The 27,771-nt window shown below is 44.0% G+C and overlaps 2 protein-coding genes across 2 annotated transcripts; one reads left to right on the forward strand and one right to left on the reverse strand.

The window, feature by feature from the left end:
• Nucleotides 1–1,341: 1,341 nt before the first annotated feature.
• Nucleotides 1,342–9,825, reverse strand: LOC138964994 (U6 snRNA-associated Sm-like protein LSm8). Its single transcript, XM_070337116.1, has 4 exons — nt 9,686–9,825; nt 4,739–4,779; nt 3,736–3,863; nt 1,342–1,917 (listed from the first exon to the last, which is right to left on the reverse strand). The coding sequence occupies exons 1-4, from the start codon at nt 9,714–9,716 to the stop codon at nt 1,827–1,829; spliced, it is 291 nt and encodes a 96-aa protein (XP_070193217.1). The 5' UTR covers nt 9,717–9,825; the 3' UTR covers nt 1,342–1,826.
• A 2,107-nt stretch (nt 9,826–11,932) lies between these two features.
• On the forward strand, nt 11,933–26,914 carry LOC138964996 (large ribosomal subunit protein uL2m-like). The gene is made up of 5 exons (XM_070337117.1): nt 11,933–11,956; nt 12,122–12,240; nt 12,754–12,875; nt 24,131–24,379; nt 26,380–26,914. Exons 2-5 carry the CDS (start codon nt 12,146–12,148, stop codon nt 26,790–26,792), a joined length of 879 nt encoding a protein of 292 aa, XP_070193218.1. The 5' UTR covers nt 11,933–11,956; nt 12,122–12,145; the 3' UTR covers nt 26,793–26,914.
• Nucleotides 26,915–27,771: the final 857 nt, after the last annotated feature.

The following is a 27,771-nucleotide window of genomic DNA, read 5'->3' on the forward strand; positions in this document are numbered from 1 at the left end:
TTTCAGCTTGGTGGCTTAAAAATTAATTAATGACTTTCGTCATTAAAAATCTGAAAATTGTAATAATTTTTTTTTATCTAAAACGATTCTTTCTTTCTTTATTTGGTGTTTAACGTCATTTTCAACCACGAAGGTTATATCGCGACGGGGAAAGGGGGGAGATGGGATAGAGCCACTTGTCAATTGTTTCTTGTTCACAAAAGCACTAATCAAAAATTTGTTCCAGGGGCTTGCAACGAAGTGCAATATATTACCTTACTGGGAGAATGCAAGTTTCCAGTACAAAGGACTTAACATTTCTTACATACTGCTTGACTAAAATCTTTACAAAAATTGACTATATTCTATACAAGAAACACTTAACAAGGGTAAAAGGAGAAACAGAATCCGTTAGTCGCCTCTTACGACATGCTGGGGAGCATCGGGTAAATTCTTCCCCCTAACCCGCGGGAGGTAATCTAAAACGATCCCAATTGTGACCCTCCACCACGGAATGAGTCGCATGTCACCTTTGCATGATTTTCATATTTTTACATTTTCATAAGAGTTTTTTACGCTCTATCCAGTGGTGAAACCCGTTTTAGAAAAGAGCGAAAACTGTTTGAGTTATAAGCCTGTGACTAAGGTGACCCTCACACTGTTACCAGACACTCCCCGGACTTATATTAAGCCTAGCGCAGAACCGCGCGAGGTGACATGCGACTCATTTCGTGGTGGAGGGTCACAATTTACGTTCATCTTATTCTACATCATTTCCTGATTCCAAAATCATATAAATATGTTATATTCGGATTAAAAACAAGCTCTAAAAATTAAAAATATAAAAATTATGATCAAAATTAAATTTCCGAAATCGATTTAAAAACAATTTCATCTTATTCCTTGTCGGTTCCTGATTCCAAAAACATATAGATACGATATGTTTGGATTAAAAACACGCTCAGAAAGCACAGCAAAACCACTACCGCGCTGAACAGGCTCGTCAGTTTCACTCCGTTATGCACAAACGGCAGACTACGGTCATATTGAAAAAATGCAGTGCGTTCAGTTTCATTCTGTGAGTTCAACAGCTTGACTAAATGTAGTAATTTCGCCACTTGTTTTAACCTACTTTCAGGTACGCAGAAGGTGGTGCGTGTATTTGTACACAATGAAATAAAGCCATTACTTGTCAAACAGCTCACTCATAAATGCCCTAAATCTTGAAATTCCCATTTTCATACTTTGCATTTTAAATGCGAGTGCACAGCAATACAAAAAACAGAACAATGATTGTACACACACACAAAAAGTAACAAAGTTTCTACAAGGCAAACAAGACATAAAACAAAAAACACCAAAGATGGTTTCTTCATTTATTTCTTTTTCTCAACATTTCATTTCTCTTTCTCTCAACATTTAAAAACACTTCGTAAAATAAGCTGGCATACCCTCACAGACGCATACATCCATCCTTAACGCAAGCATGTGAACAAGTGACACAAATAAAACCAAACTGAAATCATAAAAACAACTAAAAAAAAAAAAGCTCGCTTAAACCTGAAGATTTTCTTCCACATATTCCATAATATAATTTGGAATCCACAATACTTCAGACTGAACAAGGTCTATCATCACTACACTGCACTTTGGGCTCAAATCCGATCTGCTTGCCTCTGATTAGAGTTCCTAGCCCAGTAAAACTAACATCCATTAAAATTAAAATTAAAATATTTCTCAGACAGAACATTTGCAGCTTGGTGAAAAGTTAGCTAGCACCTAACTCATTTGCAGGGAAAAAATGCATGGGGACACTTTGCCTTGTGTTCCAGAGTAACTAACAAGGTTCAATGGGCAACAGCGTTGAGAGGTTCAGCTCGAATGTTGTCAAAATCCACTCTGCCGTCGGTATCATCGTCCACTTCTCCAATCACAGCACTGAAAAACACAAGCAAATAAAGTCACACTTTAATATTTAGCAACAGGTTAGGTAGGGTATGCCACGGTCATTTTACAGTAATCATATGGTTCTCTCATGGCAATTGATGAATTCTGGATATAACTCGGCCGGGTTTATATTTGTTGTGAAAGAGTGAACACTCTTGGCTTTCCCATATGTGGCCCTCCACCACGAAATGAGTCGCATGTCACCTCGCGCGGTTCTGCGCTGGGCTTAATATAAGTCCGGTGAGTGTGTGGTAACAGTGTGAGGGTCACCTTAGTCACAGGCTTATAACTCAAACAGTTTTTGCTCTTTTCTAAAACGGTTTTTACCACTGGATAGAGCATAAAAAACTCTTTAGGAAAATGTAAAAATATGAAAATCATGCAAAGGTGACATGCGACTCGTTCCGTGGTGGAGGGTCACATATGGCCTTCATGGCCAGTCACTAGCGAGGGTTAATGTGTCTCCACCCATGCTTTTTGTCTACGTGTGAAGACAAACCCCTCCTCGCTAGTGACTGGCCTATAATCTCACACGGGAAATCGTGCCTAAAAAACAACCAAGAGTATTCACTCTTTTATAACCCATGCAAAATGTCACGAGTTATGCCTATTTATGAACAACGTCTATTCAAGCTTTGCCTAGCTGTCACAGTACAGCATTACGTTTTTTGCCCTACAATCATAGATTGGTGTTTTGGAGACCGCTTGAACTCGCTTTGAACTAGGGATTTTGAGCGTTCATATATACATGTATATAATTACTTGATGAATACCCGCTTCGCCGGGTACGGCTTCGCCGGGAAGAAGTCGAGCCAAATACCTGGCTAAAGCCGGCGCACCGCACGAAGGAAGGGAGATAAACGCGCAAAACACTGCAGAAGAGTAATACCCGGCTTCGCCGGGACAGTGACCTTCTAAAAATAGTATAACGGGAATATGGATTGAGCGTTGTAGACAGTGACCTTCTAAAAATAGAAACGGGAATATGGATTGACGCCACACGAAGGAAGGGAGATAAACGCTGAAAACACTGGAGAAGATAAGGAAGAGTTACTGGGAATGGATCCAGAGAAAAACCAAAATCGGTTCAGCGCTGCGCACTGAGAGCACGTGTTGAAATATCTCATCGACCAGGTTATGTCCAGGGTGTACCTGAATATGCCCACCAAATTTGAAACAGATCCATCGAGAACCTTGGGCGTGCATTGCGAACACACAGACACACACACAGACACAAGTCGTATATATATATAGATGTGTGCACACAGGGTTGTTCAAACATTGGCAAGAGTCTACACACTCCATGGTTCTGGAGGGGAAAAAAATCATTTCAGATGACAGATAGAACCCCAGAATTGGCAGGAAAGTGGTCTTTAAACCCAACAATGCTACCTTCTGAAAGAATACTCCATTGTCATTCTACGTATACATGTGCTATGGTGTCTGTAGTGCCACACTTTATCTCCCTTGTTTTGTAACCACTAATATTCCATTTGGTTCAAAGTTATATTCAACTGCTGCTTGGCTATGAGCATATTCTCACTCATTGCCTGCTTCCAGAAACCATCCTCAGTCAGCCAAAATGTACATTGAATTTGTCTTTTATGTTAGTTAACAATGCATTTTACACACACACACACACACGTACACACACACACCTCACAGAACAAAGCATTCTATATAAATTTATAACATACATCAATGTATTCACCACATGCCATGGCACCTGCCACACACTCAGATGAGTCAGAATGTTTGAACATTATTATGTTCAAACATTTGTATTAAAAACCACACTCAAAAACTTACACATTGTCTCCACGAACAATGTACAGCCCCAAAATGACTTGTTCCATCCCTTGTGAGGTGCTGAACACTCGCTCATGACTGTCATCCAAGATCAGGTTGATCGTCTGGTCAAAACCTTTCAGGGTTCCCTGAACAAAACATAAAATATTCACACAATTTCAACAAATTTTCTGTCCTGTCTGGTGACATAAAATCAAACATGCGTCGGGAGCTCAGTATGTCAACTATGTTGCTACATCAGTACATTTATGCGAATGTCCTTTTCCTTATCTTCTCTCTTTTTTAGTGTTTACCTCCTAAAAACAGGAACCATGTGGTTGACAAGTTAAAACAACGATCACAGCGAATAACTGACTCCGATGTGTATGTTATGCAGTGTCTAATCGATAAGATGCCTTTTTCTTTACAAAATAATCTGCACATCAGAGCCACGCGAATCAGTTTCCCACGCTGCCGTGACCTTGACCTAAAGCAAAGCTCACAACTCACGTGACCCAAGGCAAAACATGTTGTCCACTTCCAGTGTGTATATTTTTGACAGAAATGGGGTCTTTTTGAGTGGACACTGCACATCAGTCAGCTAATCGTTGCCATCGTTGCTTTAACTGGTCGACCATGTGTTTACGAATTCAGTTGGGTGCAACTCTTCCACAATGCTTTCTAAATTCTGACAGTTCTCTTGGTAAAACGTCAATTGGAGTCAATGTGCCACAAAGTGAGTTTGTCAGTGAGAACGAATAATCAAATATATGCATATAATATGTTTGTTTTTTTAATATTCTACATTGTTTCATAATAAGTCTTGTTTCCTTGTATTTACATTTTTGTTTTTGTTTTTTTGTTTTTGTCTTTTGATGGAATAAATTATAAACAAGAGATGAACAGTCGTTGATGGTTGTTTGCGTTGAATGGCTGGGAATGTGAACACGTTACAGTGGCACCAGATTGGACCATGTACTGATGTCGCTTATCTGGACAAGCCAATCAAACACAAAAGCCTCACCACTATGATCCTCCCATCAGCAGTCACAATGGAGACAGTTTCTGGAAAAAGTTAAGGACAGTAGGCTATAACGTCATTAAAAAAAGAATTCTGTACTCACCGATACAAGGACAGCACAATAATATATTTACAATACAAATTTTCGCTTATGAAAGCTTCATCAGGAATACCAACAAACACACACAAAGGGCAACAAGAAGCAAAAGCAACACGGAATGAACAAGGTGTAAAAAGAAGATGGAGGGGAAACACAAAAGGGAAGGAACTCTAGGACATGATGGAAAAAACAACAGAACAAATTAAAAATATCAGCAGAGGGAGAAAAAGAAGAAGAGAAAGATGAAAAAGACGAAGAACAAAACAGAAATACAAGTACTCCATATTGTCATCACGCACATTCATAATTTATAAGCTAATTGACCTTTATAACAATGTTGCAGCTCTCGCGAGATATAATCTACGGGTGTACATGCTCTTTTTTATGCTTCCAAAGCGAGAAGTGTTCACGTGTTTGCACGGCCCATTGAAAGAAAGAATGAAACGGTCGACGTAAACTTAGACTTTATCACGAAGTCGGTACAGCTCTCTTGTGGTGTTTGCTTCTTGCGCGTGCATATTCTTCCCAATAATTCCATAATCTCTCACTTTGGAAATTGGAGCAGATGGCACACAAATGTCACGGTGTATCAAGATTCTGAAGCCACTTCCGAAAACACTCTACGGCTTACGCGCGTTTGTTCGGTTGGTCAGCACCGATCAACTCTGTTGAAGCGTTTATACTTAAAACGGGTATTTTCTATGCTTTAATCATTTCATCACTTCATTGGCCCGTCAAAACACGGAAAAAAGCGGCTTCCTTTGGAAATAGAGCCTTTTATTCGCGGTCAGAGAAATGAAGCGACCCGAAAGTCAGACTCCTGCGAAGTTAACAACAACAAGACGCGGGCTGTATTCTTACACAATAGAGTACTTCCGTTCAAACCGAAAGCTGAAACCGAATCGCGTCAGCAGTTAAAACGAGTTTCGCGAACATCGCTGCAAGTAAACTGATTTCAAAATAGATTGATCATTTTCGTTATCGCGAAAAAACGTTAACTCGAAAAAAAATATTGGTCCCTTTCATTTCGTGTAAAGCGATCTCGACTGTATGTATGCATTTTTGTATCTATCAATTGACGAACTTAATTAATTCTGCTCAAGTTTGGAGCTCAATCCGTCAATTAATAAAAGTAAGTCAATAAATGAAGAATACCATTGCGACTGGATTGTTGGCTATAAATTTAACACGCTAAAGTTCAATATAACCCAGAAAACTAACGGACGCGAGTTTAAAGGCACAGTGCGCCTCCCGTAAACCATCACAGATACTATCAGGCTTTTACACACAGTACAAACACCCTTCCATTTGAACGCTCACCAAACGGGAACATCCTAGGTGCCCTACGTAAAGAGCGAGCAATTTTCAAAGAATTAATTTTGCAGATTGTCTCAGAGACAATCGGACCGTGGTGCGTTTTGGCGCTTGACCTAACTTTTAAAATCTAAATAATAAATTGACAGCTTGTTACACAAACATTCTTAAATCATAAAAGAATTCTTTTTTTCATCAAGACAAGATCAGTACAATTCGAAGTTTTGAAAGTTTGAAAAAAGAAAAGCCCGGAAGCAGGGTTACGCAAGGTCGTGGTTCTCGTAGCAGACGACGGTTTATGCCTATCGCCAGTTCCTCTGAACAGTCAAAAGCCATCGCGGGAGTTCTTGTGAACCACAGCTGTTTGTTTCGTGCATAGTCAGAGGTACATAATAACGTGCTATTGCAGATAAGCTCACAGTGAGTCGCATTCAAATTACTAACTGACGACTGCATTGTGAAAAAGGGAAACTTGATCACACGGGTTCACGATGGCTCAGGGGTAAGATAAACCACGCACAAAAAAATTCTTTGAAAATTGCTCACTCTTTACGGAAGGCACCTAGGATTAAGGATGTTCTCAAGCGGTGAGTGTTTAAATGAAAGCTGTGGCTACAGGCATGGGAATTGAAAATTGTAAAAAACACACTGTAGACTCCTTCGCAGCGGTGTGTTGCGTGCCGCACGAATATTTGCACCCTGTACGCTGGAGCGGTAAGTTGAGTGGGGTTTGTGTCTCGATAAAACAGCTTCTTGTATAAACATTTCGTAACTTTGCACATGTCTTGTTAGATCTGTTAGTTGCAAAGGATTCGCACAATATTGTTCTCATTTCAAATGACGATTCTTCAATTGAGGAAGATCCTACAGAAGTAAATGCACAACAACAGGTTCAGAAACTGTTGCCAGACGTAATTACCCAACTAAAAAGAAGTGGACAGTTGGATACATAATTATATTCTTTTCCACGAACTGGTCGCTTCAGGCGACTTTCCTCTAGATAATATCGCATTTAAACTGTTTTTGGATGTAGTTAGGCTTTTTTCGTGTCGCACAGTTAGGGCAATGAGATTTGAAATGAGAACAATATTGTGCGAATCCTTTGCAACTATTCTTTGTCCGCCTTTCAGAACATCTGCCGGAATGACTTTATAATCGTGCCCTGCATACGATTGTTTCCCAGTGTTACTGTTGACGGTCAAAATTCTAATTTTGAGCTGCTTATCGGGGTGTTCATTGACGTTATGGGCGATAATTTCATGGAAGATGGCAAAAGTTGTTCCACACTGGTAGCATTTATAATCCATACGTGCTGAAACACACAAATATTATAAAATGTGTTTATAAAAACAATACCTGAGTAAACACATAAACATGAGTGTGCAGGGTCGGTGGTCAAACACAAACGATGGGCAAACACGGCAGCTGCGGGGGGCAAACACAGAAGTTGTAGGATAATTCTCATTCTCCGAATGCTTTTCGCTGTCTGCAAGGTCCTAGAAGCTTGAAACTCGGACTCAGTACTGCAGAAAGGTTCAGGTTTTTGTGGAACTGATGGCAGTTCTTCACATTAAAGTTTACACCAGTAATTTGTTGCGAATGCTACGAAATTTGCTTCTGTGCAGTTACAGGCGTGATAATTTACAGAATCACGGCTATAATATACAAAATATGCACCCAAAAAGTACATCGGCGTGTAGAAGAAACACTAACAGATCTAACAAGACATATCTTAATGTGCAAAGTTACGAAATGTTTATACAAGAAGCTGTTTTATCGAGACACAAACCCCACTCAACTTACCGCTCCAGCGTGCGGGGTGCAAATACCCGTGCGGCACGCAACACACCGCTGCGAAGGAGTCTACAGTGTGAAAAAGGCTGAAAATTTATAACTGAAGACGTGAAGCGTCAAGTTGACGGCGCGAAGCGCCTAGCCTTACTAGAGGGGTCCGGGGGCATGCCCCCCCAGAAAAAATGTTCTCCAAAGAACCCGGATGGTGTAATCTGGTGTCATCTGAGCTCCAAGTTTGCCATTAAATTCTGTTTTTAGAATCAGAGTTTTTAGTACCAATTTTTGCTTTTTTGAAGAAAAAAAATATATACATGTGGTTTAAATTTGTTAACAAAAATTGATCTGTTGAGACAAACAGGAAAATGTAACTTGTAACACAATCTGCGCAATCTGGTTTACTTTCAAACATTTAAAAGTTCAAGTAACTGAGGCGGGCGGTAGCAGTGCGTGAACAAAGTACGGAAAGTTTTCGCGGGCTTTTGCGCAAAGGCAAAAGTAACCGGTGCTTTTTTTGTGTGCCTCCCACCTTTATTTTTTCGGCAAACACTTTTGCTTTTTCGGCGGAACAAAAATTTTTTTGCGGAAATCCGCCATTCGGCGTACAATTCCCATGCCTGGGCTATATCCACGGGTCCTTGTCTCTAGACTCGATGCTATATCCACATTACTGACGTCATCGTACTCAAGGGACGCTACTCTCGCCTTATATTTTCCTGCTTTCGGTTGGGCACTTCAGTTCACCGACTTCAGCTGTCAAATTTTAAAAGTCAAAATTCCCTTTAATTTTTAAATAACAAGTTAGACTCCATGAGTGGAATACAGGGTCCAAAGTTCGATCAGCAGCACTTAGAAGGGGAGGAGAGGGGAGTTTATGTGATAAAATGTAAACAAAGCCGGCTGCAGTTCTACGAATGTTGTGACCGGTGAAAATTGCAGGAGTGCATTTTCGTTGCAATCTCAGCTCTATCAACGAAATGCTTTGGAGAAAAGAAGAGTAGAGCAAAATAAAAGAAAGGAAAGTTAAGAGGGGGGAAAAATAAGTGAACAAATTTATTTCAACAAAAATTAAAAAAAAGACTGAGGCCAGGCTCGAACCGGAGGTCACATGAGACTGTTTGGCAAATCATTATCGTCCGAGCTACGGAGACAACGTGACCGTTAAGGGAAAAATAGGAATCTATATTTTGTGCGATACTACTGATGACTGCTATCGATCTCGACGAACTGTTCGAAAGTTGCACTTGAGTGCACTCCTGCAATGCTTTCAGTTTAGTTTGCAGGTTGTCAAAAGAGTTGTTTCGTGGTAAAAACAAGATGGCGCTTGATAAGAGTGCCAACGCGAGGCTTTTCGTGCGACGATGACGTCAGTAACGTGGATATAGCCTGGGGACTAGAGACACGGACCCGTGGATATAGCCACAACCTTAAATGAAAGGGTGTTTGTACTGTGTGTAAAAGCCTGAAAGTATCTGTGATGGTTTACGGGAGGCTTACTGTGCCTTTAAGAACATGTAAATAAATAGCAAAGCTTTTGACGAGTGTCATGTAATATCATGTTTATGAGACCGATTCAGGAGAGATACAGATGTCGGCGGTGAAATGCTGGACACAAGAATTCGAATGCGCTTGAGTTTACAAAGAAACATACGTGCAACATATGTACTCGTAGACAGCTAAAATAAGAACAGAAGATAGTTCAAACTATTCATGCTATCAAGTGAACTTTTTGAAAGAAAGGATACTGTTGACGTAGCTTTCCAGCGCAGAAGCCATCTCTGCGTTTGAGATTCGCACACTACCGGAAGTAGAGAACTTGTTTTTCAGGGGACATAACTGAAGTGTTTTCGGTGGTCTGACTAATTACTGCGCGACCACGCGCGACCTCAAACTAAAGCATTTACCGTAAACTACTTTATATACGCCCACCCACCCCTGTGCACTAATTTTGCCCAAAAGTTGGGGGTTGGCTTTTACTAGGTACTATACCCTTTGCAGGAGCGGTTCCTTCGCTAGAATAACTTTATATTTTGGCCATTTGGCATAGAAGTGTTCAAAGGATGCGTTGATTGCACACAACTGACTTTTCTCTCTCTCATTCTCTCTCTCAGTCTCTCTTTCACACACACAAGCACACATACGCACACTCAGACAACACACACACACACACCGGCACTGACACACACACACACACACATTTTTTTTACATTTAGTCAAGTTTTGACTAAATGTTTTAACATAAGGGGGGAATCGAGACGAGGGTCGTGGTGTGTGTGTCAGTGTAGAGCGATTCAGAGTAAACTACTGGACCGATCTTCATATTATGACATTTTTCATGAGAGTTCCTGGGTATGATATCCCCAGACGTTTTTTTCATTTTTTCGATAAATGTCTTTGATGACGTCATATCCGGCATTTTGTAAAAGTTGAGGCGGCACTGTCACACGAACCCTCATTTTTCAATAACATTGGACAGACGATGCTACCAGTGTACGGTCTTGCGGGAAAAAATGCAATGTGTTCAGTTTCATTCTGTGAGTTCGACTGAGCTTGACTAAATGTTGTATTTTCGCCTTACACGACTTGTTTACATTTAGTCAAGTTTTGACTAAATGTTTTAACATAGAGGGGGAATCGAGACGAGGGTTGTGGTGTATGTGTGTATGTGTGTCTGTGTGTGTAGAGCGATTCAGAGTAAACTACTGGACCGATCTTTATGACATTTACATGAGAGTTCCTGGGTATGATATCCCCAGACGTGTTTTTTTCATTTTTTGGATAAATGTCTTTGATGACGTCATATCCGGCTTTTTGTAAAAGTTGAGGCGGCACTGTCACACCCTCATTTTTCAATAAAGTTGATTGAAATTTTGGCCAAGCAATCTTCGACGAAGGCTGGACTTTGGTATTGCATTTCAGCTTGAAGGCCTTAAAATTCAATAATGACTTTGGTCATTAAAAATCTGAAAATTGTAATCAAACTTATTTTTTTATAAAATGATCCAAAATTACATTCATCTTATTCTTAATCATTTTCTAATTCCAAAAACATATAAGTATGTTATATTCGTATTAACAACAAGCTCTGAAAATTAAAAATATAAAAATTATGATTAAAATAAAATTTCCGAAATCGATTCCTGATTCCAAAAACATATACATATGATATGTTCGGATTAAAAACACGCTCAGAAAGTTAAAACGAAGAGAGGTACAGAAAAGCGTGCTGTGCAGCACAGCGAACGAGCGGCGGACTACGGTCATTGTGAAAAAATGCAGTGCGTTCAGTTTCATTCTGTGAGTTCCACAGCTCCCTTTTTTCATTTCCATGACTTAAAACTTGGTAAAACTCGAGAAAATACTGTGAAGATACCAGATCAGCAAAAACATGACATGTAAACGCTTTAGTTTGAGGTCGCGTGAGTCTAAAAACCGGGCCAGTCGGACCACAGGCGGACATGCCGTCGGATGTGACAGAAATCTTGTGCTTTCACATTTGCTCGCTAGCTCTTCGAAAATGCATCACAACTCCTTTATGTTTTCGTTTCTATGGCTTAAAACATGGTAGAACGTGCGAAAATACTACGAAGATACTAGAACAACAAAAATATCACATGTTTTAGTTTGAGGTCGTGCGTCGTTGCTCAGTAATTAGTCAGACCCGACATATCTGCAGTGTTTCCGGTGACCTCCTGGCTGGAGTGATCTGCTCGTAGGTTGAATGTGCACATTTGTGACTTTACTTTTAGAGCTACAATCGGCAGACAAGATTACATGAATGCATCAAGTTTACAACGGTTATGATTTTTACTTGGGCTGGTATCATTTCAACACGCACTGTAAACTTAACATTCTCTTTCTCTGTCTATTTATCTCTTTCTATCTCTCTCTCTCTCTCTCTCTCTCTCTCTCTCTCTCTCTCTGTGAAACACTTGTTGGTCTGTTGCAGACGCTGGTCTTTCTGGTTACTTGCCGTTGCAAACTGTCGCAAAAAGACTCAGGACTCACACTTCAGTGTATGTGTGTCACGACTCACTATGTGTGTGTGTCAGTGTGTGTGTGTGTGTGTGTGTGTGTGTGCATGTGCACACGCGTGCGTTGAGTGTGTGCGCACGGGTGCATGTGTGTGTGTTTGTGTCAAACCGGACTTTGGCCCATGACCCCATGGTTTCTCGTTGCAGGCAAGTCAGGACCAAGGTGCCAAGATGGCTGTAGCTGATTTGTGCAGAACATTTGCTTGTCTGCTACTTAAATCATCAGGAAAAATACCATGCCCAGTTGCAGCACAGTGTGTTTCAAGGTAAATGTAACGGAAGTCTTGCCCATGTTATGATACATTTTTGGAAATGGAAATGAAATACATGCACAGGGCCAGTGCACCATCTTTCTGCTAGGACTTGGTTCTGAAGAGAGAGGGGGTAAACCGTAAAGACTGCCCAGTAATGATATGACTAGGACATTTAGGAATGCTTGGGCATGTTCAACTTCAACCGTTTAGTTTTTTTCTTATTCATTTATTTATGTTTTATAGATTTTTTAGCATCGGTAAACTGCCACTAGTGACTAGCTATTAATTATTTTACTGTCTTTGGTGTCTTAATTGTATGCTCCTCTGCCTGTGCTATATATCCTTTCCTTCCACCCGACCTTCCCACACTACCGTAGTACATTTTTGGAAAGTAAGATTTTTGGGGCTTCAAACTGTTGTGGGGAATGTTGTTTTACCTTTTTGGTGATTTGGTTTTTATTTTCATTCATTGTCATTGTTTTCATCCACCTATTCATTTCAAATGCTTCTAATGGTTGTTTCCAGATGCTTACACACCAGCAGTAGACTCGATGGAAGGGTCAAATTCATCAAACAAGGCATTGATATCAACAAGTACACAATGCGACCTCTGCCTCTGATCAGATCTGGTGGAAGGGGACATGATGGTAAGAGGTGGAAGAATTCTGTATTCTTTTTTATAATTATGTCAATACACAATTTGATGCTTTGGTTTTGAATATTTTACAGGGCATTTTAACCTCCCTTTTTAGAACTCTAAAAATCTGAGAAAAACAGGTATTAAAATGAGGGTAAATTATACGCAGAGGTTATGATCAGAAAATCTGATCTTCTTGTCGTTCGCTGTTAGATCGTCAGTCCGGACTGCAGGGCGAAACGTGCTGTCCTCTCCAAGTCCTCTCTGTAAAGTAAATTTTAAGGGGCTTATTGTCCGTCAGGTCTTAATTGCCTATATTGGACATGAATTGGTTTATACGATTCGAGTTATTACGCCCTCACGGCTTTTGATGTATGCGCGTTTAGGTGATATCAGCCATCTGCACTTATGGTAGAATGACCAAGATCTTTAACGTGCCATTGTGGTGACACGGGGGTGGGAGATGGATACCGTCTCTGGGTCTGCACATAAAGTTGACCCGTGTCCGTCCCGGCCCGGATTCTAACCAGCTACCTTTCGATCACAAGTCCAGTGCTCTACCACCTGAGCTACCCGGGCCCCCCAGTCCTCTCTGGGGCCGTATAGCTTCTTTTGTAGCGCTGTCTCCTCTGGCCAGATGGTGTCCCTCAGAGCACTGTGGTATGGACAAGCCTGCAGGATGTGCTCTGCTGTCTGATTCTTGCCACACGGACATAAGGGGGAGGGAGGGAACCAGCTTCAGCTTTGTGGCCATATGATGGTTTAGTCTGTTTTGTCCAGTGCGGAGTCTGAGTAGGACAACTTGTTCTTCACGTTGGAGCAGGTGCAGGGATGTCGTTAGGCGTCGGACATCGGACATAGACCGATAAAAGGCTCAAATGTCCGATTCACTTAGCGGCATGGCGGTCAGCTGTCCTATCGTTTTCAACTGAGCGCGGTCATTGTCCGATAAGAACTCCATTCCTTCGGACAGCGCGTTATTTGATCATTTTCCTTTCATGATAAAAATCTTCAAAAAGTGACCGAGCGCACTCGCGTACAAGTGCACTGAGGTTGTGCAGTGCAGATCTTGCGTTTTCCGAACTTTATGAGCCGTTTGCGTACATCCATCTACAGCACACTAAAGTTAGGAGTATGGGAGACATCTCCAACTGACCAAGGCTTGCGTATGCTTTAATTTGCTTTCGGTTAGAGTTGAAGCGCACGGCACTGAATTATGCTTGGTGGCCGAGTGGTAACGCACTTGCGCTCGGAAGCGAGAGGTTGCGAGTTCGACCCTGGGTCAGGGCGTTAGCAATTTTCTCCCCCCTTTCCTAACCTAGGTGGTGGGTTCAAGTGCTTGTCTTTCGGATGAGACGAAAAACCGAGGTCCCTTCGTGTACACTACATTGGGGTGTGCACGTTAAAGATCCCACAATTGACAAAAGGGTCTTTTCTGGCAAAATTGTATAGGCATAGATAAAAATGTCCACCAAAATACCCGTGTGACTTGGAATAATAGGCCGTGAAAAGTAGGATATGCGCCGAAATGGCTGCAATCTGCTGGCCGATGTGAATGCGTGATGTATTGTGTAAAAAAATTCCATCTCACACGGCATAAATAAATCCCTGCGCCTTGAATATGTGCGCGATATAAATTGCATAAACAATTTTTTTTTTTTTAAATCCCTGCGCTTAGAACTGTACCCACGGAATACGCGCGATATAAGCCTCATATTGATTGATTGATTGATTATGCCACCGAAAAAAGCTAAAGCCTGCCAAACAACAGCAAAAGCTGAACATGTTTGGCTTTTCAACACCATCGTGTGCTACATTAGGGCCAATAACATGGAAAAACACGGCTAGCAATAGCATCATTCTGGAAAATGACAGCGCCAATGACAGTGTCGCCGCTGAAACCTCCACAATCACGGAAAGTAAAGTTTCGTGACTTGAAGATGGTATCGGTACAGCAGGAAATTCACACAAACGGTCTTTTTTAATAAGCTTAACTATTCATGGCTGACCCTGTTTAGTACTAGTTGGTTAGAATTTGACAGCAAAGAGACCATCTAAACATAGGTAAACTGTTTTGTCGAATATGTCAAGAAAAAGCTCTGTGAGGAAATAATGCAGGTTGTGTGCCAATCAAAGAAAGAGTGCTGACGTTTTTGGTTTGCTTTTTACATTTAGTCAAGTTTTGAATGAATGTTTTAACATAAGAGGGGGAATCGAGATGAGGGTCGTGGTGTATGTGTGTCTGTCTGTGTGTGTGTAGAGCAATTCAGGGTAAACTATTGGACCGATCTTTATGAAATTTTACATGAGAGTTCCTGGGTATGATATCCCTAGATATTGTTTTCATTTTTTCGATAAATCATTAAATGTCTTTGATGACGTCATATCCGGCTTTTTGTCAAAGTTGAGGCGGCACTGTCACATCCTCATTTTTCAATCAAATTGATTGAAATTTTTGTAAAGCAATCTTCGACGAAGGCCGGACTTCGGTATTGCATTTTAGCTTGGTGGCTTAAAAATTAATTAAATATCATATTCTTACTCCGAATCACATTAGCATTGAGTCACCTGAGATGCTTATCACTGAAAAACGCTTACCCGGCTAAAGAATTTAAAGGGAAGCAACCCCATCACCAAAACGAAAGTGAAAGTAGCTTTGGTAATGGGCCAGTACACCGGGAGTTACCTCCCATACGGGTGTATGCCACGTCACTTCCTCTAGGAACACGTGCCTCTTATCATACGTCTTTTTCACCTCGGAGAGGACGGTTCACTTTTTGACGCTCTGTGGCTGACCTTGTGTGTTTGAGTGACACCCGCCGGCCACGTTACCCAGCTTGTCTGCTCGCCTTGCCTACAGTTTGGTGAGCTCGTTCCCGTTTGTTGTTGGTTGTTTGCGCTGTTTCGTTACTGTACGTTGTCCGTTTTTTACGGACTTGTGTGTCAGTGACTTGCGTGTTTCGCCATTTTGTTGTGTGAGTTAGTTAGCTAACTCGTGTGACTTTGCTAGTAGCTCTGCGTGCCCTCTTTCTGTTTGGGCAAGTGTAGCTTTAGTATTTTGTTGACGCGTAAGCGTGTGTGTTTACTGTGTTTTCAGTCGTTTTGACTTACGTTTCAGTAAATCTTTTTGCTTTGCCACGTGTTGTTGACGTTTGTGTCAGTGTCTTGCGTGTCGCCATTTTGTTGTGTGAGTTAGTTTTCTAGCTCGTGTGACTTTGTTTGTAGCTCTCCGTGCCTCTGCTTGTGGGGCAAGTTTAGCTATAGTATTTTGTTAACGCATTAGTGCGTGTGTTTACTGAATTTTCCAGTCGTTTAGACTTATGTTTCAGTAAATTTTTTCGCGTTGCCACGTGTTGTTGTCAACATGTCTGATTCAGACAAGCGCCGTGGCAAGTCGGACCCCAAGGGGAAAATTAAGGCTAAGTCTTCCTCTTCCAAAGCAACGTTACTTGTTACAGACCAAGAGCGTAACACTTTGTTGGCTGTACCAATTTCGGCGCCTAGCGCTGTTACTACTTCTGCTTCTTTTGCGGCGCCTAGCGCTACTGTTACTTCTGCACCTGTCTCTACATCGGAGACTTCGTCTTCTTTGTTAGCACCTGGACAAGGTGCGTTGGTTTCCTCTCTGTTAAAGTCACTGGTTCCAGAAATCCGCAGCTTGGTGCAGGCAGAATTTCAGCGTTCCGTCGCCAGCAGTTCGGCGTTTCCGGCATCTGGCAGTGACGTCCGGGCTTTGGCTTCCGTGTCTTTGTCCTCCACTTCCGGCTTGGAGCAGCGTCCTCCCTCTTCAGCGTCGGTTGGTAAGCAGAGCTGGTCCGATAGCCCTCGTGAGGCGCCTGGACGTTCTCCTTCGGGGGACAGCTCTTTCGCATCGGGTCACGACCGATACCTTGCTGATCTTTCATTTCCGGCGATAACCTACGAGGCCCCGGACTTGTTCGAACAGCGGCGGCAGTCGGTTTCGACTGCCGCATTTCCGGCACTTGCCGGAAGTGATGATCCGTCCGCTCCGGCACGCTACGGCGGTCGCGGCAGGATGGAGTATTCACTGACTTCCGGTCCTTCCGGATCGCGAAGTCAACCAGTGCAGTCTTCACTTCCGCATTTTGCGGTTCCGTTGACTACACTTCCGGTTTCGGCCGGAAACGCTTCTTCCTCTTCTGGTGGTTCCTTCCGGATACCAGATAGTGGATTACAGCGTGCGCCTTCCGGCTTTCAAGCGCCTAGGCTTGAGCAGGCATCACTCCACTCAGTCGGGGGAGTGACGTCAGCTCATCCAGCTCCGGTTTTTGCGGATGGTCGTCCTGCTTACCCTTTACCTTCACAGGATTTTGGGCGGCAGGATGACGTTAGTGCTCAGGCTTTTCCGGTTTCCGGTTTGCCAGGGCATGCTTCTGCTTCCGGAACTGGTGACTTCGGTCATGGTTCCACGTGTGACTATTCTGATGCTCCATCAGTGGTCAGCGAGGAGTCGCGGGGCGTGTTTCCGTCGAAGCTCAAGTCTGTTCTTGACGTCGCGGCGGAAGTAACGTCTCGTTATTTTCCTGAAGGGGTGGTGGCTGCGGACTCTTCCGCATCATTCGTTCCTTCTGCCATGGCGGACTTCCGGCCGGCACAGGAGGATGTTTCTTCCTTCCGGTTCGCCGAGTCTCCGTCAGTGGCTTACCAACTTTCGCATTCACTGGTTCGTCCAGCACATGCGGGGAGTGGTATTCGGCCAGTGCCTGTTCCGTTACTGCTTCCTTTTGGTCCAGTTCCGGAATCAGCTCAGCAGTGGGTGGCTTCAGCTGCCCAAGCCTCTTCCTTCGTGCCTACGGCCAATAGGAAGCTTGGCATGCCCAATCAGAGCCAGAATTGGCTGGCGTCTTTTGCACTCCCTAGGGCTACCCTTCCGGTTTCCCGGGAATTGCTGCCTCTTCTGACTAAACCGATCAAGCGTGATTCGGTTTTGCCGGTTTCCGAGGCTTCCCTCCTCTCTGCTGAGGAGGTTGGACGTCGGCAGATCGAACTGTCCTCCATTGCGGAGACTCTCGTTCGGGCTCTGTCTCGGGCATTGACCGATTCGCTAGTTCCTTTCACTCTCAGTGAAGAACAGAATGCGGGCGATGTCTCTGCGCTTTTGGCCGCATTGGCCAAGGTCAATGAGGAACAATTGCGTCTTTCCTCCCTGCAGTACACCCAAGCGGTACTCTGCAGGAGGGATCTCTTCCTCTCGCAGTCCCAATTCACGGAACTGGCTACTAGGGAGACCTTGAGAGTCTCCCCGGTCTCAGAGGAGTCTCTCTTCTGTCCGCTGGCACTGGATGCCAGACAGAAGGAGATTCAGTCAAACAAGGACAGTCAGTCCCTTGACTACACTCTGAAGGGGGTGAAACAGTCTCAGCCTTCTAAACAGAAGCAGGCTCAGACATCGTCTAACCCCAAGCCAGCTCAGAAGCGGCAGGCTCCGCCGGCCGCTCGTGGTGGGAAGAAGAGGACGGCATCGGGGAGGGGGCGTGGCGGCTCTGGAAGTAAGCCACACCCCCAATGAAGCGCTCCCGATCTCACCTCCCTCCCGCCCTCCACCTTGGTGATGGCGGGAGGCCCCTCCCGGGCACTTTCTCGTTGGATGTCGGTAGTAGACAGCCAATGGATTGTGGGAGTGGTGAGATCGGGCTTCCGTCTACTCTGGCGGGAGGAAAAGGCGCCTCTTACCCGAGTGCCTCCGCGGTTCAAGCCCCCCTTCTCGCAGGAAGCACGTTCCGTCTTGCAGTCGGAAATTGCCTCCCTGGAGCAGAAGGGCGCGGTGGAGAGAGTTCGGGTCCACAGCTCCCTGGGATTTTACGGGCGTCTGTTCGCTGTTCCCAAAGCATCAGGAGGATGGCGTCCCGTGTTGGATTTATCTCTCCTCAATACTTTCTTGAGGGAGATAAAATTCAAGATGGAGACGCCAGCCTCTGTCCGAGACTCTCTCCGCCCAGGAGACTGGGTGACCTCGATCGATCTCACGGACGCATACTTTCACATTCTTATGCATCCGGCCGACCGGAAATGGCTTCGTTTCCGGTGGGGAGATCAGATCTACCAGTTTCGCGCACTCCCTTTCGGGCTGTCTCTCGCACCATGGATTTTCACCATGGTGGTGAGACAGGTCTGTGCACTGGTGAGGTCCCAGGGTATCCGTCTGCGGGCTTATCTGGACGACTGGCTCATCATGAACCAGTCCCAGAGCGGCTGTTCGCAGGATACCCTGACGGTTCTTCGAGAATCCAACTCGTTGGGGTTCTCGATCAACCGGGTAAAGTCGGAGCTGACCCCGTCACAGACATTCACTTATCTGGGGATGTCTTTCGACACGGTCGCTTGGACTGTCCAGCCTTCTCAGAGAAGGGTGGACAAGCTCCAAGCCCAGATTCGCTCCACTTTACCTCTCCTGATGGCTTCCATCCGCTCGCTCGCCTCCATCTTGGGGCAGATGGAGTCTATGGCTCTTCTGGTTTCACTGGGCCGGGTCCACAAACGTCCGCTTCAGTTCGCGCTGAAGCCGTTTGTGGACTCTCCTCTGGTGGACTGGGACGCCCTCATCCCTTTGCAGGGATGGTTCCAGTCTGCGACCCTTCCGTGGTTGGACACGGAGTGGGTCTGCAGAGGTGTTCCGATCGTCGTGCCCCTCCCCGACCTGGACCTCTTTACAGATGCGTCCAGGGAGGGTTGGGGGGCACATACAGATCTTCAGACTACTTCCGGTCTGTGGACGACGGAGCAGTCCTTGTGGCACATCAACTTGCTGGAGCTAGAGGCAGTTGCTCTAGCTCTGGCCAAGTTTCTTCCCTCCCTGTATGCCAAACATGTTCGTCTGTTTACAGACAACATGACAGTGGCGGCGTACATCAACAAGCAGGGAGGCTCGCGGTCCCCGTCTCTCTCGGAGAGGGCTTGCGAGATCCTGGTGTGGTGCTTTCAGCATCATATCACGATCTCGGCCAGGTACCTTCCAGGGAGGCTGAACACTTTGGCGGATGCGCTCAGTCGTTCCGGTACAGTGCTTCAGTCGGAGTGGACGATCACTCACGGGGCACTGCTTCGCCTTTGGGCCCAGGTCCAAAAGCCTCTGGTGGACCTTTTTGCCACAAGGTACTCAAAGAGGCTTCCGGTGTTCGTCTCGCCATTCCCGGACCCTCAGGCATGGCGAGTGAACGCTCTGGACTTTCCCTGGACGGGTCTGGAGGCGTACGCCTTTCCTCCCTTTCCGTTACTCAGCCGAGTAATCCGGAAAGCGGAGATGGAGGAGCCGGCCCTTCTTCTTCTGGTCGCTCCTCTGTGGCCGTCGCAGGTCTGGTTTCCAGATCTTCTTCGGCTCGCCCAAGGGCCCCCCATTCCTCTCGCACTCGTGCGAGGGGAACTAGTGCAGCCCCGAACAGGCATTCCACACGAGGAGCCCAGTCTTCTGAAGCTTCACGTGTGGAAGTTGTTCGGGACTCGCTGAAGCGCTCTGGGGCGTCGTCTTTGACTCTGGACTTGGTGGCTCGCTCGCATAGAGCGTCCACCTCTTCAGTTTATGCTTCCCACTGGAAGGCATGGACTGCCTGGTGTTCAGCTAGAGGGGTGAGTTCGGTGGCTCCGCGCTCTATTCAGGTCGCTAACCACCTCTCTTTCATGTCTTCGCAGGGCGCCTCAGTCTCCTCGCTGAGGGTCCGGCGCTCCGCTATCTCGGCGACTCTTAAGCAGATTGGTCGTTCTGTTCGAGTCGGGGGTGTTATAGCTGCAGTCATTAAAGGGGCTGCTCTTAAGGAAGCTAAAGCTCGTTTGCCCGCTCCCAAGTGGGACTTGTTTTTAATCCTGGAATTCCTTCGTTCTGCGGATTTTGAGCCTTTAAGCGAGGCCAGTCTGTTCAATGTCACTCGCAAAGCGCTGTTTCTCCTTTTGTTGGCTACGGCCCGACGGGGTAGCGAGGTCCACGCCCTGTCGGGTCAGCCTGGAGATATCTCCTTTGAGCCGGACGGTTCCGCATCTTTGCGTTTCCGGCCTGATTTCCTGGCCAAGAATCAGTCTCCGGGGCAGGCCTCTCCGCTGGTTAGAGTTAAGGCTCTGACCAGCGCGTTGGCCCCGGATGACCCCGATTCGGTCAATTGCCCTGTGAGGGCACTTCGTCTGTACTTAGCCCGGACTCAGCCGATTCGGTCTAGTTCTCAGAAGTTGTTGTTTATCTCTCTCCTTACTAGGCGCGAGAAAGATTTGTCGAAGGTAACGTTGGCCCGGTGGGTGTCCTCGCTCATCAAGCAGGCTTATGAGTGGAGTCGCACAAAGAGGGGGGGGGTTATGCCCTCCTTGCCACTTGACTCGGCCCGAGCCCATGAAACGAGGGCGTGGGCATCCTCTCTGGCAGTTCTGCGCTCCAGACGTCTAGAGGAGGTGCTGACAACTGCGTATTGGCGTTCCGAAGATGTTTTTATAAACTTTTATCTTCGGGACGTCACAGCTCTTCGACAGGATGGCTCCAGAGGCCTTCCAGCGCTCATAGCAGCAGGCCAGTTCCTGTCCAGAACTTGATGGTGAGTTTTGATTCATTTCTAGCCCACCGCCTTGTTGATGTTATCTGCTAATGTGATTCGGAGTAAGAATATGATATTTAATGGAAAATTTCCTAAATAAATTTTCATTTAATTAATATACTTACCCGAATCACATACTGTATTGCCTCCCACCTGCCCCGCTTATGGTTTTAAGATTTTTTAAAGCCGTATGATAAGAGGCACGTGTTCCTAGAGGAAGTGACGTGGCATACACCCGTATGGGAGGTAACTCCCGGTGTACTGGCCCATTACCAAAGCTACTTTCACTTTCGTTTTGGTGATGGGGTTGCTTCCCTTTAAATTCTTTAGCCGGGTAAGCGTTTTTCAGTGATAAGCATCTCAGGTGACTCAATGCTAATGTGATTCGGGTAAGTATATTAATTAAATGAAAATTTATTTAGGAAATTTTCCATTAATGACTTTGGTCATTAAAAATCTGAATTGTAATACATTTTTTTTTATATAAAACGATCCAAATTTACGTTCATTTTATTCTACATCATTTCCTGATTCAAAAAACATATAAATATGTTATATTTGGATTGAAAACAAGCTCTGAAAATTAAAAATATAAAAATTATGATCAAAATAAAATTTCCGATATCGATTTAAAAACAATTTCATCTTATTCCTTGTCGGTTCCTGATTCCAAAAACATATAGATATATGTTTGGATTAAAAACACGCTCAGAAAGTTAAAACGAAGAGAGGGACAGAAAAGCCTGCTATGCAGCACAGCGAAACCACTACCACGCTAAACAGGCTCGTCAGTTTCACTCCGTTTTGCACAAGCGGCGGACTACGGTCATTGTGAAAAAATGCAGTGCGTTCAGTTTCATTCTGTGAGTTCCACAACTTCACTAAATGTAGTAATTTCGCCTTACGCGACTTGTTAGTTTGTTTGTTTCTTTTTTGTGTGTGTCCTGTTTAAAACAAAAGTAATCTATATATATATACGACCTGTGTCTGTCTGTGTGTCTGTGTGTGAGTTTGTCTGTGTGTCTGTGTGTGAGTTCGCGATGCACGGCCAAAGTTCTCGATGGATCTGCTTCAAATTTGGTGGGCATATTCAGGTAGACCCGGGACAGGACACAACCTGGTCGATATTTCAACACGTGCTCTCAGCGCGCAGCGCTGAACCGATTTTGGTTCCACCTCAGCTACCCGGGCCCCCATACCGACACACCAAAGCCGCTACACCACATCACAACGCCAAAGTTCTCGGTGGATCTTTTTCAAATTTGGACACCGTATTCAGCTACACCCCGGACACAATATCATCGATGAGATATTTCAACACGTGCTCTCAGCGCGCAGCGCTGAACCGATTTTGGTTTTTGTGTTCATTTCACCATTATAAGTAACTCTTCCTTATCTTCTCCAGTGTTTTGCGTTTATCTCCCTTCCTTCGTGTGGCTTCAATCCATATTCCCGTTTGTAAGTTACTATTTTAGAATGTCACTGCGCTGTCCACAACGCTTCCCTTGCACCCGTAAGTTGTTCTTACTGTCAAAGTGAAAAGGTCGAATCAATTTATAGCCACGCGAAAAATACACTCTCACCTATCTCTATATATTTATAGATATACATATATATATACGGCTTCTCTGTGTGTTTGTGTGTGTGTGTGGGCAAAAACCTGTGGATTGTAGAGTTCTGTTTGTGATGGGGTCTAGCGGTTTTTGTCTGTCTGTATGTTCTGGCATTTGAGAAGCCACAGCAGATAATATAGGGCTAAGAAATAAGCTCTAAAATTCTCAATCCCGTTTGACAGGACTTCGCCTTCAAAGGTGATTGTGGTGAACCGCCACGCTGTCTGTCTCTGTCTCGCGATTCACCCGGTATTCCTCTAGTAAAACAATGTACGCACACAATGTTGGTGCATATACTGATGATTTTGTGTTTTGCACAAAATTATAATGCCCTATTAAAATGTCTGAAAGCAGTCAAATGTCCTATTGATGCCGAAGAGCTCAGGACATTTGTCCTATATGTATGAATTTGTGGCAACATCCCTGAGGTGATAGTCATCTTTCTCCGCTCTGGTTAGAAAATCTGATAAAAACAGGGCCTTTAAAAGAGAAGGAGCCTGCTTCTGTTTGCCAGATCCTACTAACACACTTAACTTTGAATAAATCTGGGTAGATGGACAGGTACTGAGGTAGCTATAGGGGCTTGTGTTTGGGGTGTTCGACTTTGACAGAAATGGAAAAATAATCTGAATTAAGTTGCACAATCATCTTCCTTTTTGACGGGCGCAGCGGCCTAGTGGATAAGACATGGGCTTCTTTATCTGAAGGTCCTGAGTTCAAATCGCGGCCGCCTGGTGGGTTAAGGGTGGCGATTTTTCCGATCTCCCAGGTCAGCTTGTGTGCGGACCTGCTATAGTGCCTTATCCCCCTTCGTGTGTACACGCAATCACAAGACCAAGTTGGCACGGAAAAAATCCTGTAATCCATGTCAGAGTTCAGTGGGTTATAGAAACATGAAAATACCCAGCATGCTTCCCCGAAATGCCTGAATGGCGGGGCAAAAACATGAGTGAACGTGGGAGTTTCAGCACATGAACGAAGAAGAAGAAGATCTTTCTTTTTCAGGTTTTCTTTTCCCCTTTGATTTGTTTTGATTTTGTTTTGTTAGTGTTATTACTTGTATTCAAAATATGCTACTCATACCATTTAGTAAAATCTGGCTGTGTTGTTTTTTCCATCAGGTAAAATCTGGACCCATGGAGTAGGAGGTGGTCACAAAAAGAATTACCGGATGATCGACTTTAAAAGGATGGGACCCGCAGAAGGGGAACCGTTGGTGGAGCAAGTCCAGAAAGTCCGCTATGATCCTTGTCGGACAGCCAATATTGCCATCGTTGCCGGTGGTAACAGCAAGCGCTACATTCTTGCCTCACAAAACATGAAAGCTGGTGATCTGATCAAAACTTCAGGCAAAGTGACGCGCATTGCAGGTATGTGTTGAAACCTTGTCGCCATGTAAGTGCACTGTTTTGTGTGCTTCTTCAGCAGTGAGGAGGCCTTACTTAAAAATACAGTGAAACCTTACTTTTAAGACTTTCAATCATTTGAGAAAATTAGGTCTTGAAAAGGCTGAAGTCTTCAAATGGGGGGTTACAAAGGTTATGAACAGAAGATCTGAGAAAACTGGGCCTTGAAATAGAGAAAGTCTTCAATTTGGAGGAGGATGGGGGGGGGGGGGGGTGGGGGGGGGTGGTGGTGGTCGGTCTTAAAATGAGAGTTCCATTAGGCCAAACAAAAAAATAGGTCTGTTTACGGTAACAAAGGCCAAAAAAATAGGGTCGGTAGGTCGGGATTTTTTTTTTTTTTTTTTCAAAAAAACCATATTTTTACGTTATTTTGCAAAAAAAACAACAGATTTTTTTTTTGTTCCCCAAATGCCAAAAAAAAAGTCTAGGGTCGCGCGAAAAAAAATAGGGTCGGTCGGGTTACCGTAAACAGACTATTTTTTTTTTTTTTTGCCTTATAGTACACTAGCTGCCCTATTTAAGTGTCATTGCTGTGCTAATGTGAAGGTGCGTAGTTTTGATGAACTACGCTACACGCTTTATGAAACAGACTGAAACAGAAAGATTGTGCCATATATTTCTAACTCCAGTTTGAAGCAATACATTCTCAAATCCAGTGAAGCACACTCAGAAACATTGATGTTTCTGCAGGACAGTAAAGAAAGGGTCCGCATGTAGTTATAATGTTGTTGCAAGTTCTGATTGTTAATGTATGAGTTTGTGAAAATATCCTTTCTGTTTTTGTTTAGTTTTTGTTTGTTCAGGTATAAGTCCCCATTCATTTGAAAATTAGATTATGTGTATATTGCTATCAATTTAATAGACGCTGTTCAGAAATAACTGTGTCAGGAATTCTAAATGTTGTGGAAAAGTTGCGCCCCGCGTTAGGTGTGACAAAGAATTTTTCATGGTTGACCAGTTAAAACCATGATCGCAGCGAATAACGGACTCTGATGTGTAGGTTATGCAGTGTCCGCTCGATATTAAATGATTTTCTTTACAAACAATCTGCACATCTGAGCCACAATTCATTGGCGATGGCTTGCAGTGATTGCTAAGCATGGCTGTTTCCCAAACTCGAGTGACCTCAAGCAAAACTCACGTGACCTGGGGAAAAACTTAGTCAGCTATCACTCAAGGAAAGCGATTTTTGTCGCAACGAATCGTAAACTGACGTGCATTTTTTTTTTTTAATGGGATCATATGAAGCCGACTCTGCATGTCGTACATAGAGAATACTACATGGCTTGCTGTGTCGTACCAGATTTACATTCATGAGTTGCTTTTTTAAATATTGAACTGCGAGCGAAAGTGATCTTTTCAATATTTGAAAAAGCAACGAGTGTAAATCTGGTACGACACAGCAAGCCATGCAGTATTCTGTTTATCCTACAAACTGTACTAATGTGTATTTTACTCAAATCGTCCCACAGTCAAGGCGTCCAAATTGAAGACGCTTCTTTGGAAACTCGATCTCTTCCAAAGCCTCTTGCAATCTTTGACGTCAAAGCAAAGAAACGTCACTCTAGAAAGTATAGCGTATATAAAGTTCTAAAAATTCTTCCGGGTGTAACAGCAGGCGCGATAGTGTTTCTATAATGACGTTTGTCTTGGTGACTTTGGCATCATAAGCAGTGGAATAGCAGGTCCCTGCCGGACTAGTTCAACACGACCTCGTTTACATGATATACACACGTGTGGTTTGAACGATATTGTTATCTCATGAGTGATCTCTCTCACGTATGTAGGATAAACATCAGAGTCAGATATCGCTGCAATCGTGGTTTTAACTCGCTCAAGATATGTTATTGTTTTTCACCATGAAGCAGGGCGCAAATCGTCCGAAACGCTTGAAAATCCTGAGTTATATTCCAGAAAACATCTATTAGGCAGAAAGGACATCATTTTTTGCTGTTGTTTTTCAGTGCGTGCATCAGAGGGAGATTCCCACCCAGTGGGATCTCTACCGCTAGGATCTGTGGTGCACAATGTGGAACGCTACACGGGAGAGGGGGGCACCATCGCTCGAGCAGCAGGCACATCTGCCCAGCTGGTCCGCAAAATCGACAACCGTTGCATCCTCCGAATGCCCTCCAAACGGGAGATCAACGTCTCCCAAGAATGCATGGTCACTCTTGGGCGTGTTTCCAATGTGGACCATAACAAAATCCCAGTAGGGAAGGCGGGACGGAATCGTTGGTTTGGCATACGACCACAGAGCGGGTGGTGGCACAGAAAAACAGGATACAACGGGCGCAAGATTAAACCCATCAAACCCACCAAGGTCTACCTCAAGCCTCCCTCTGCCAAGCCAGCGATACACAAGTTTACGTTTTAGTTGCACATAGTTGATTATCACCCAATAATATCTGGAAATGACTGTTGCAATGATTGTTATGTTGTGTGTGTGTGTATATACTTCATCTGATGTTGAAATAATGAATAGATTCAGATTCCTCACCCTGTCTGCCAATTTGTTTTTATGGTGTGTGTGTTTGAGAGAGAGAGAGAGAGAGAGAGAGAGAGAGAGAGAGAGAGAGAGAGAGAAAGTTTAGGAGTGACCTAATTCACAATTTCTTGTAAAATGTTGTGACTACATCACACTTGTGAGCTCGAGTAGGACACACACACACACACACATTTGCACCTGCAGTCCCCAACACTAAATCAACCAACCAATGACACCAATTATGTAAATGTAATACATTAATCTGTTATTGTCCTGATACAAAATCTCTAATAAACCAAAGAAAAGCACTCAAAAAGATGTAACAAAGAATCAGAGAATGGTACATTTCTTTTTTTCAGATTCATGAAATGTTAGGAACAATAATCAAAGTAACTATATCGCCCTCTCTAAAAATATATTTTAAAGAAATAAGAAAAGGAAAAACGAAGATAAAAAACATTCTGGAAATTAAAAAGAAAAAATGCTGGCAGTCTCAAAACACAAGATTAGTTAACGATATGTACCTCCTCCTTTACCGTATTGAACACACCCTGTCACACAATTAGGACAGAAAAAAACTGTGCAGAGAACACAAACATGCACATTCAAACCTGTCTGTAGCGACCACACAACGGACCAAACAAAAGCAGCCGTAACAGACGGGTGGGCGCCATGGTAAGGTGAATTATACAGAAAAAGCCTCTTGTAGGCATCCTGTCAGATGGTCGCAAGGGGCATGTGATCGTTACGGAGAGGGAGACGCCAGCTGGGCCAAGTTTGATATTGTACTTTTGCCCAAAACAACTTGCATGTAAATCCATGGCAATGGTTAAACCCTGAATAGTGGTTATCACGCTGCCCTCCACCC

The sequence above is a fragment of the Littorina saxatilis genome, linkage group LG4 (genome assembly GCF_037325665.1).
Source record: "Littorina saxatilis isolate snail1 linkage group LG4, US_GU_Lsax_2.0, whole genome shotgun sequence".
NCBI lineage: Eukaryota > Metazoa > Mollusca > Gastropoda > Littorinimorpha > Littorinidae > Littorina > Littorina saxatilis.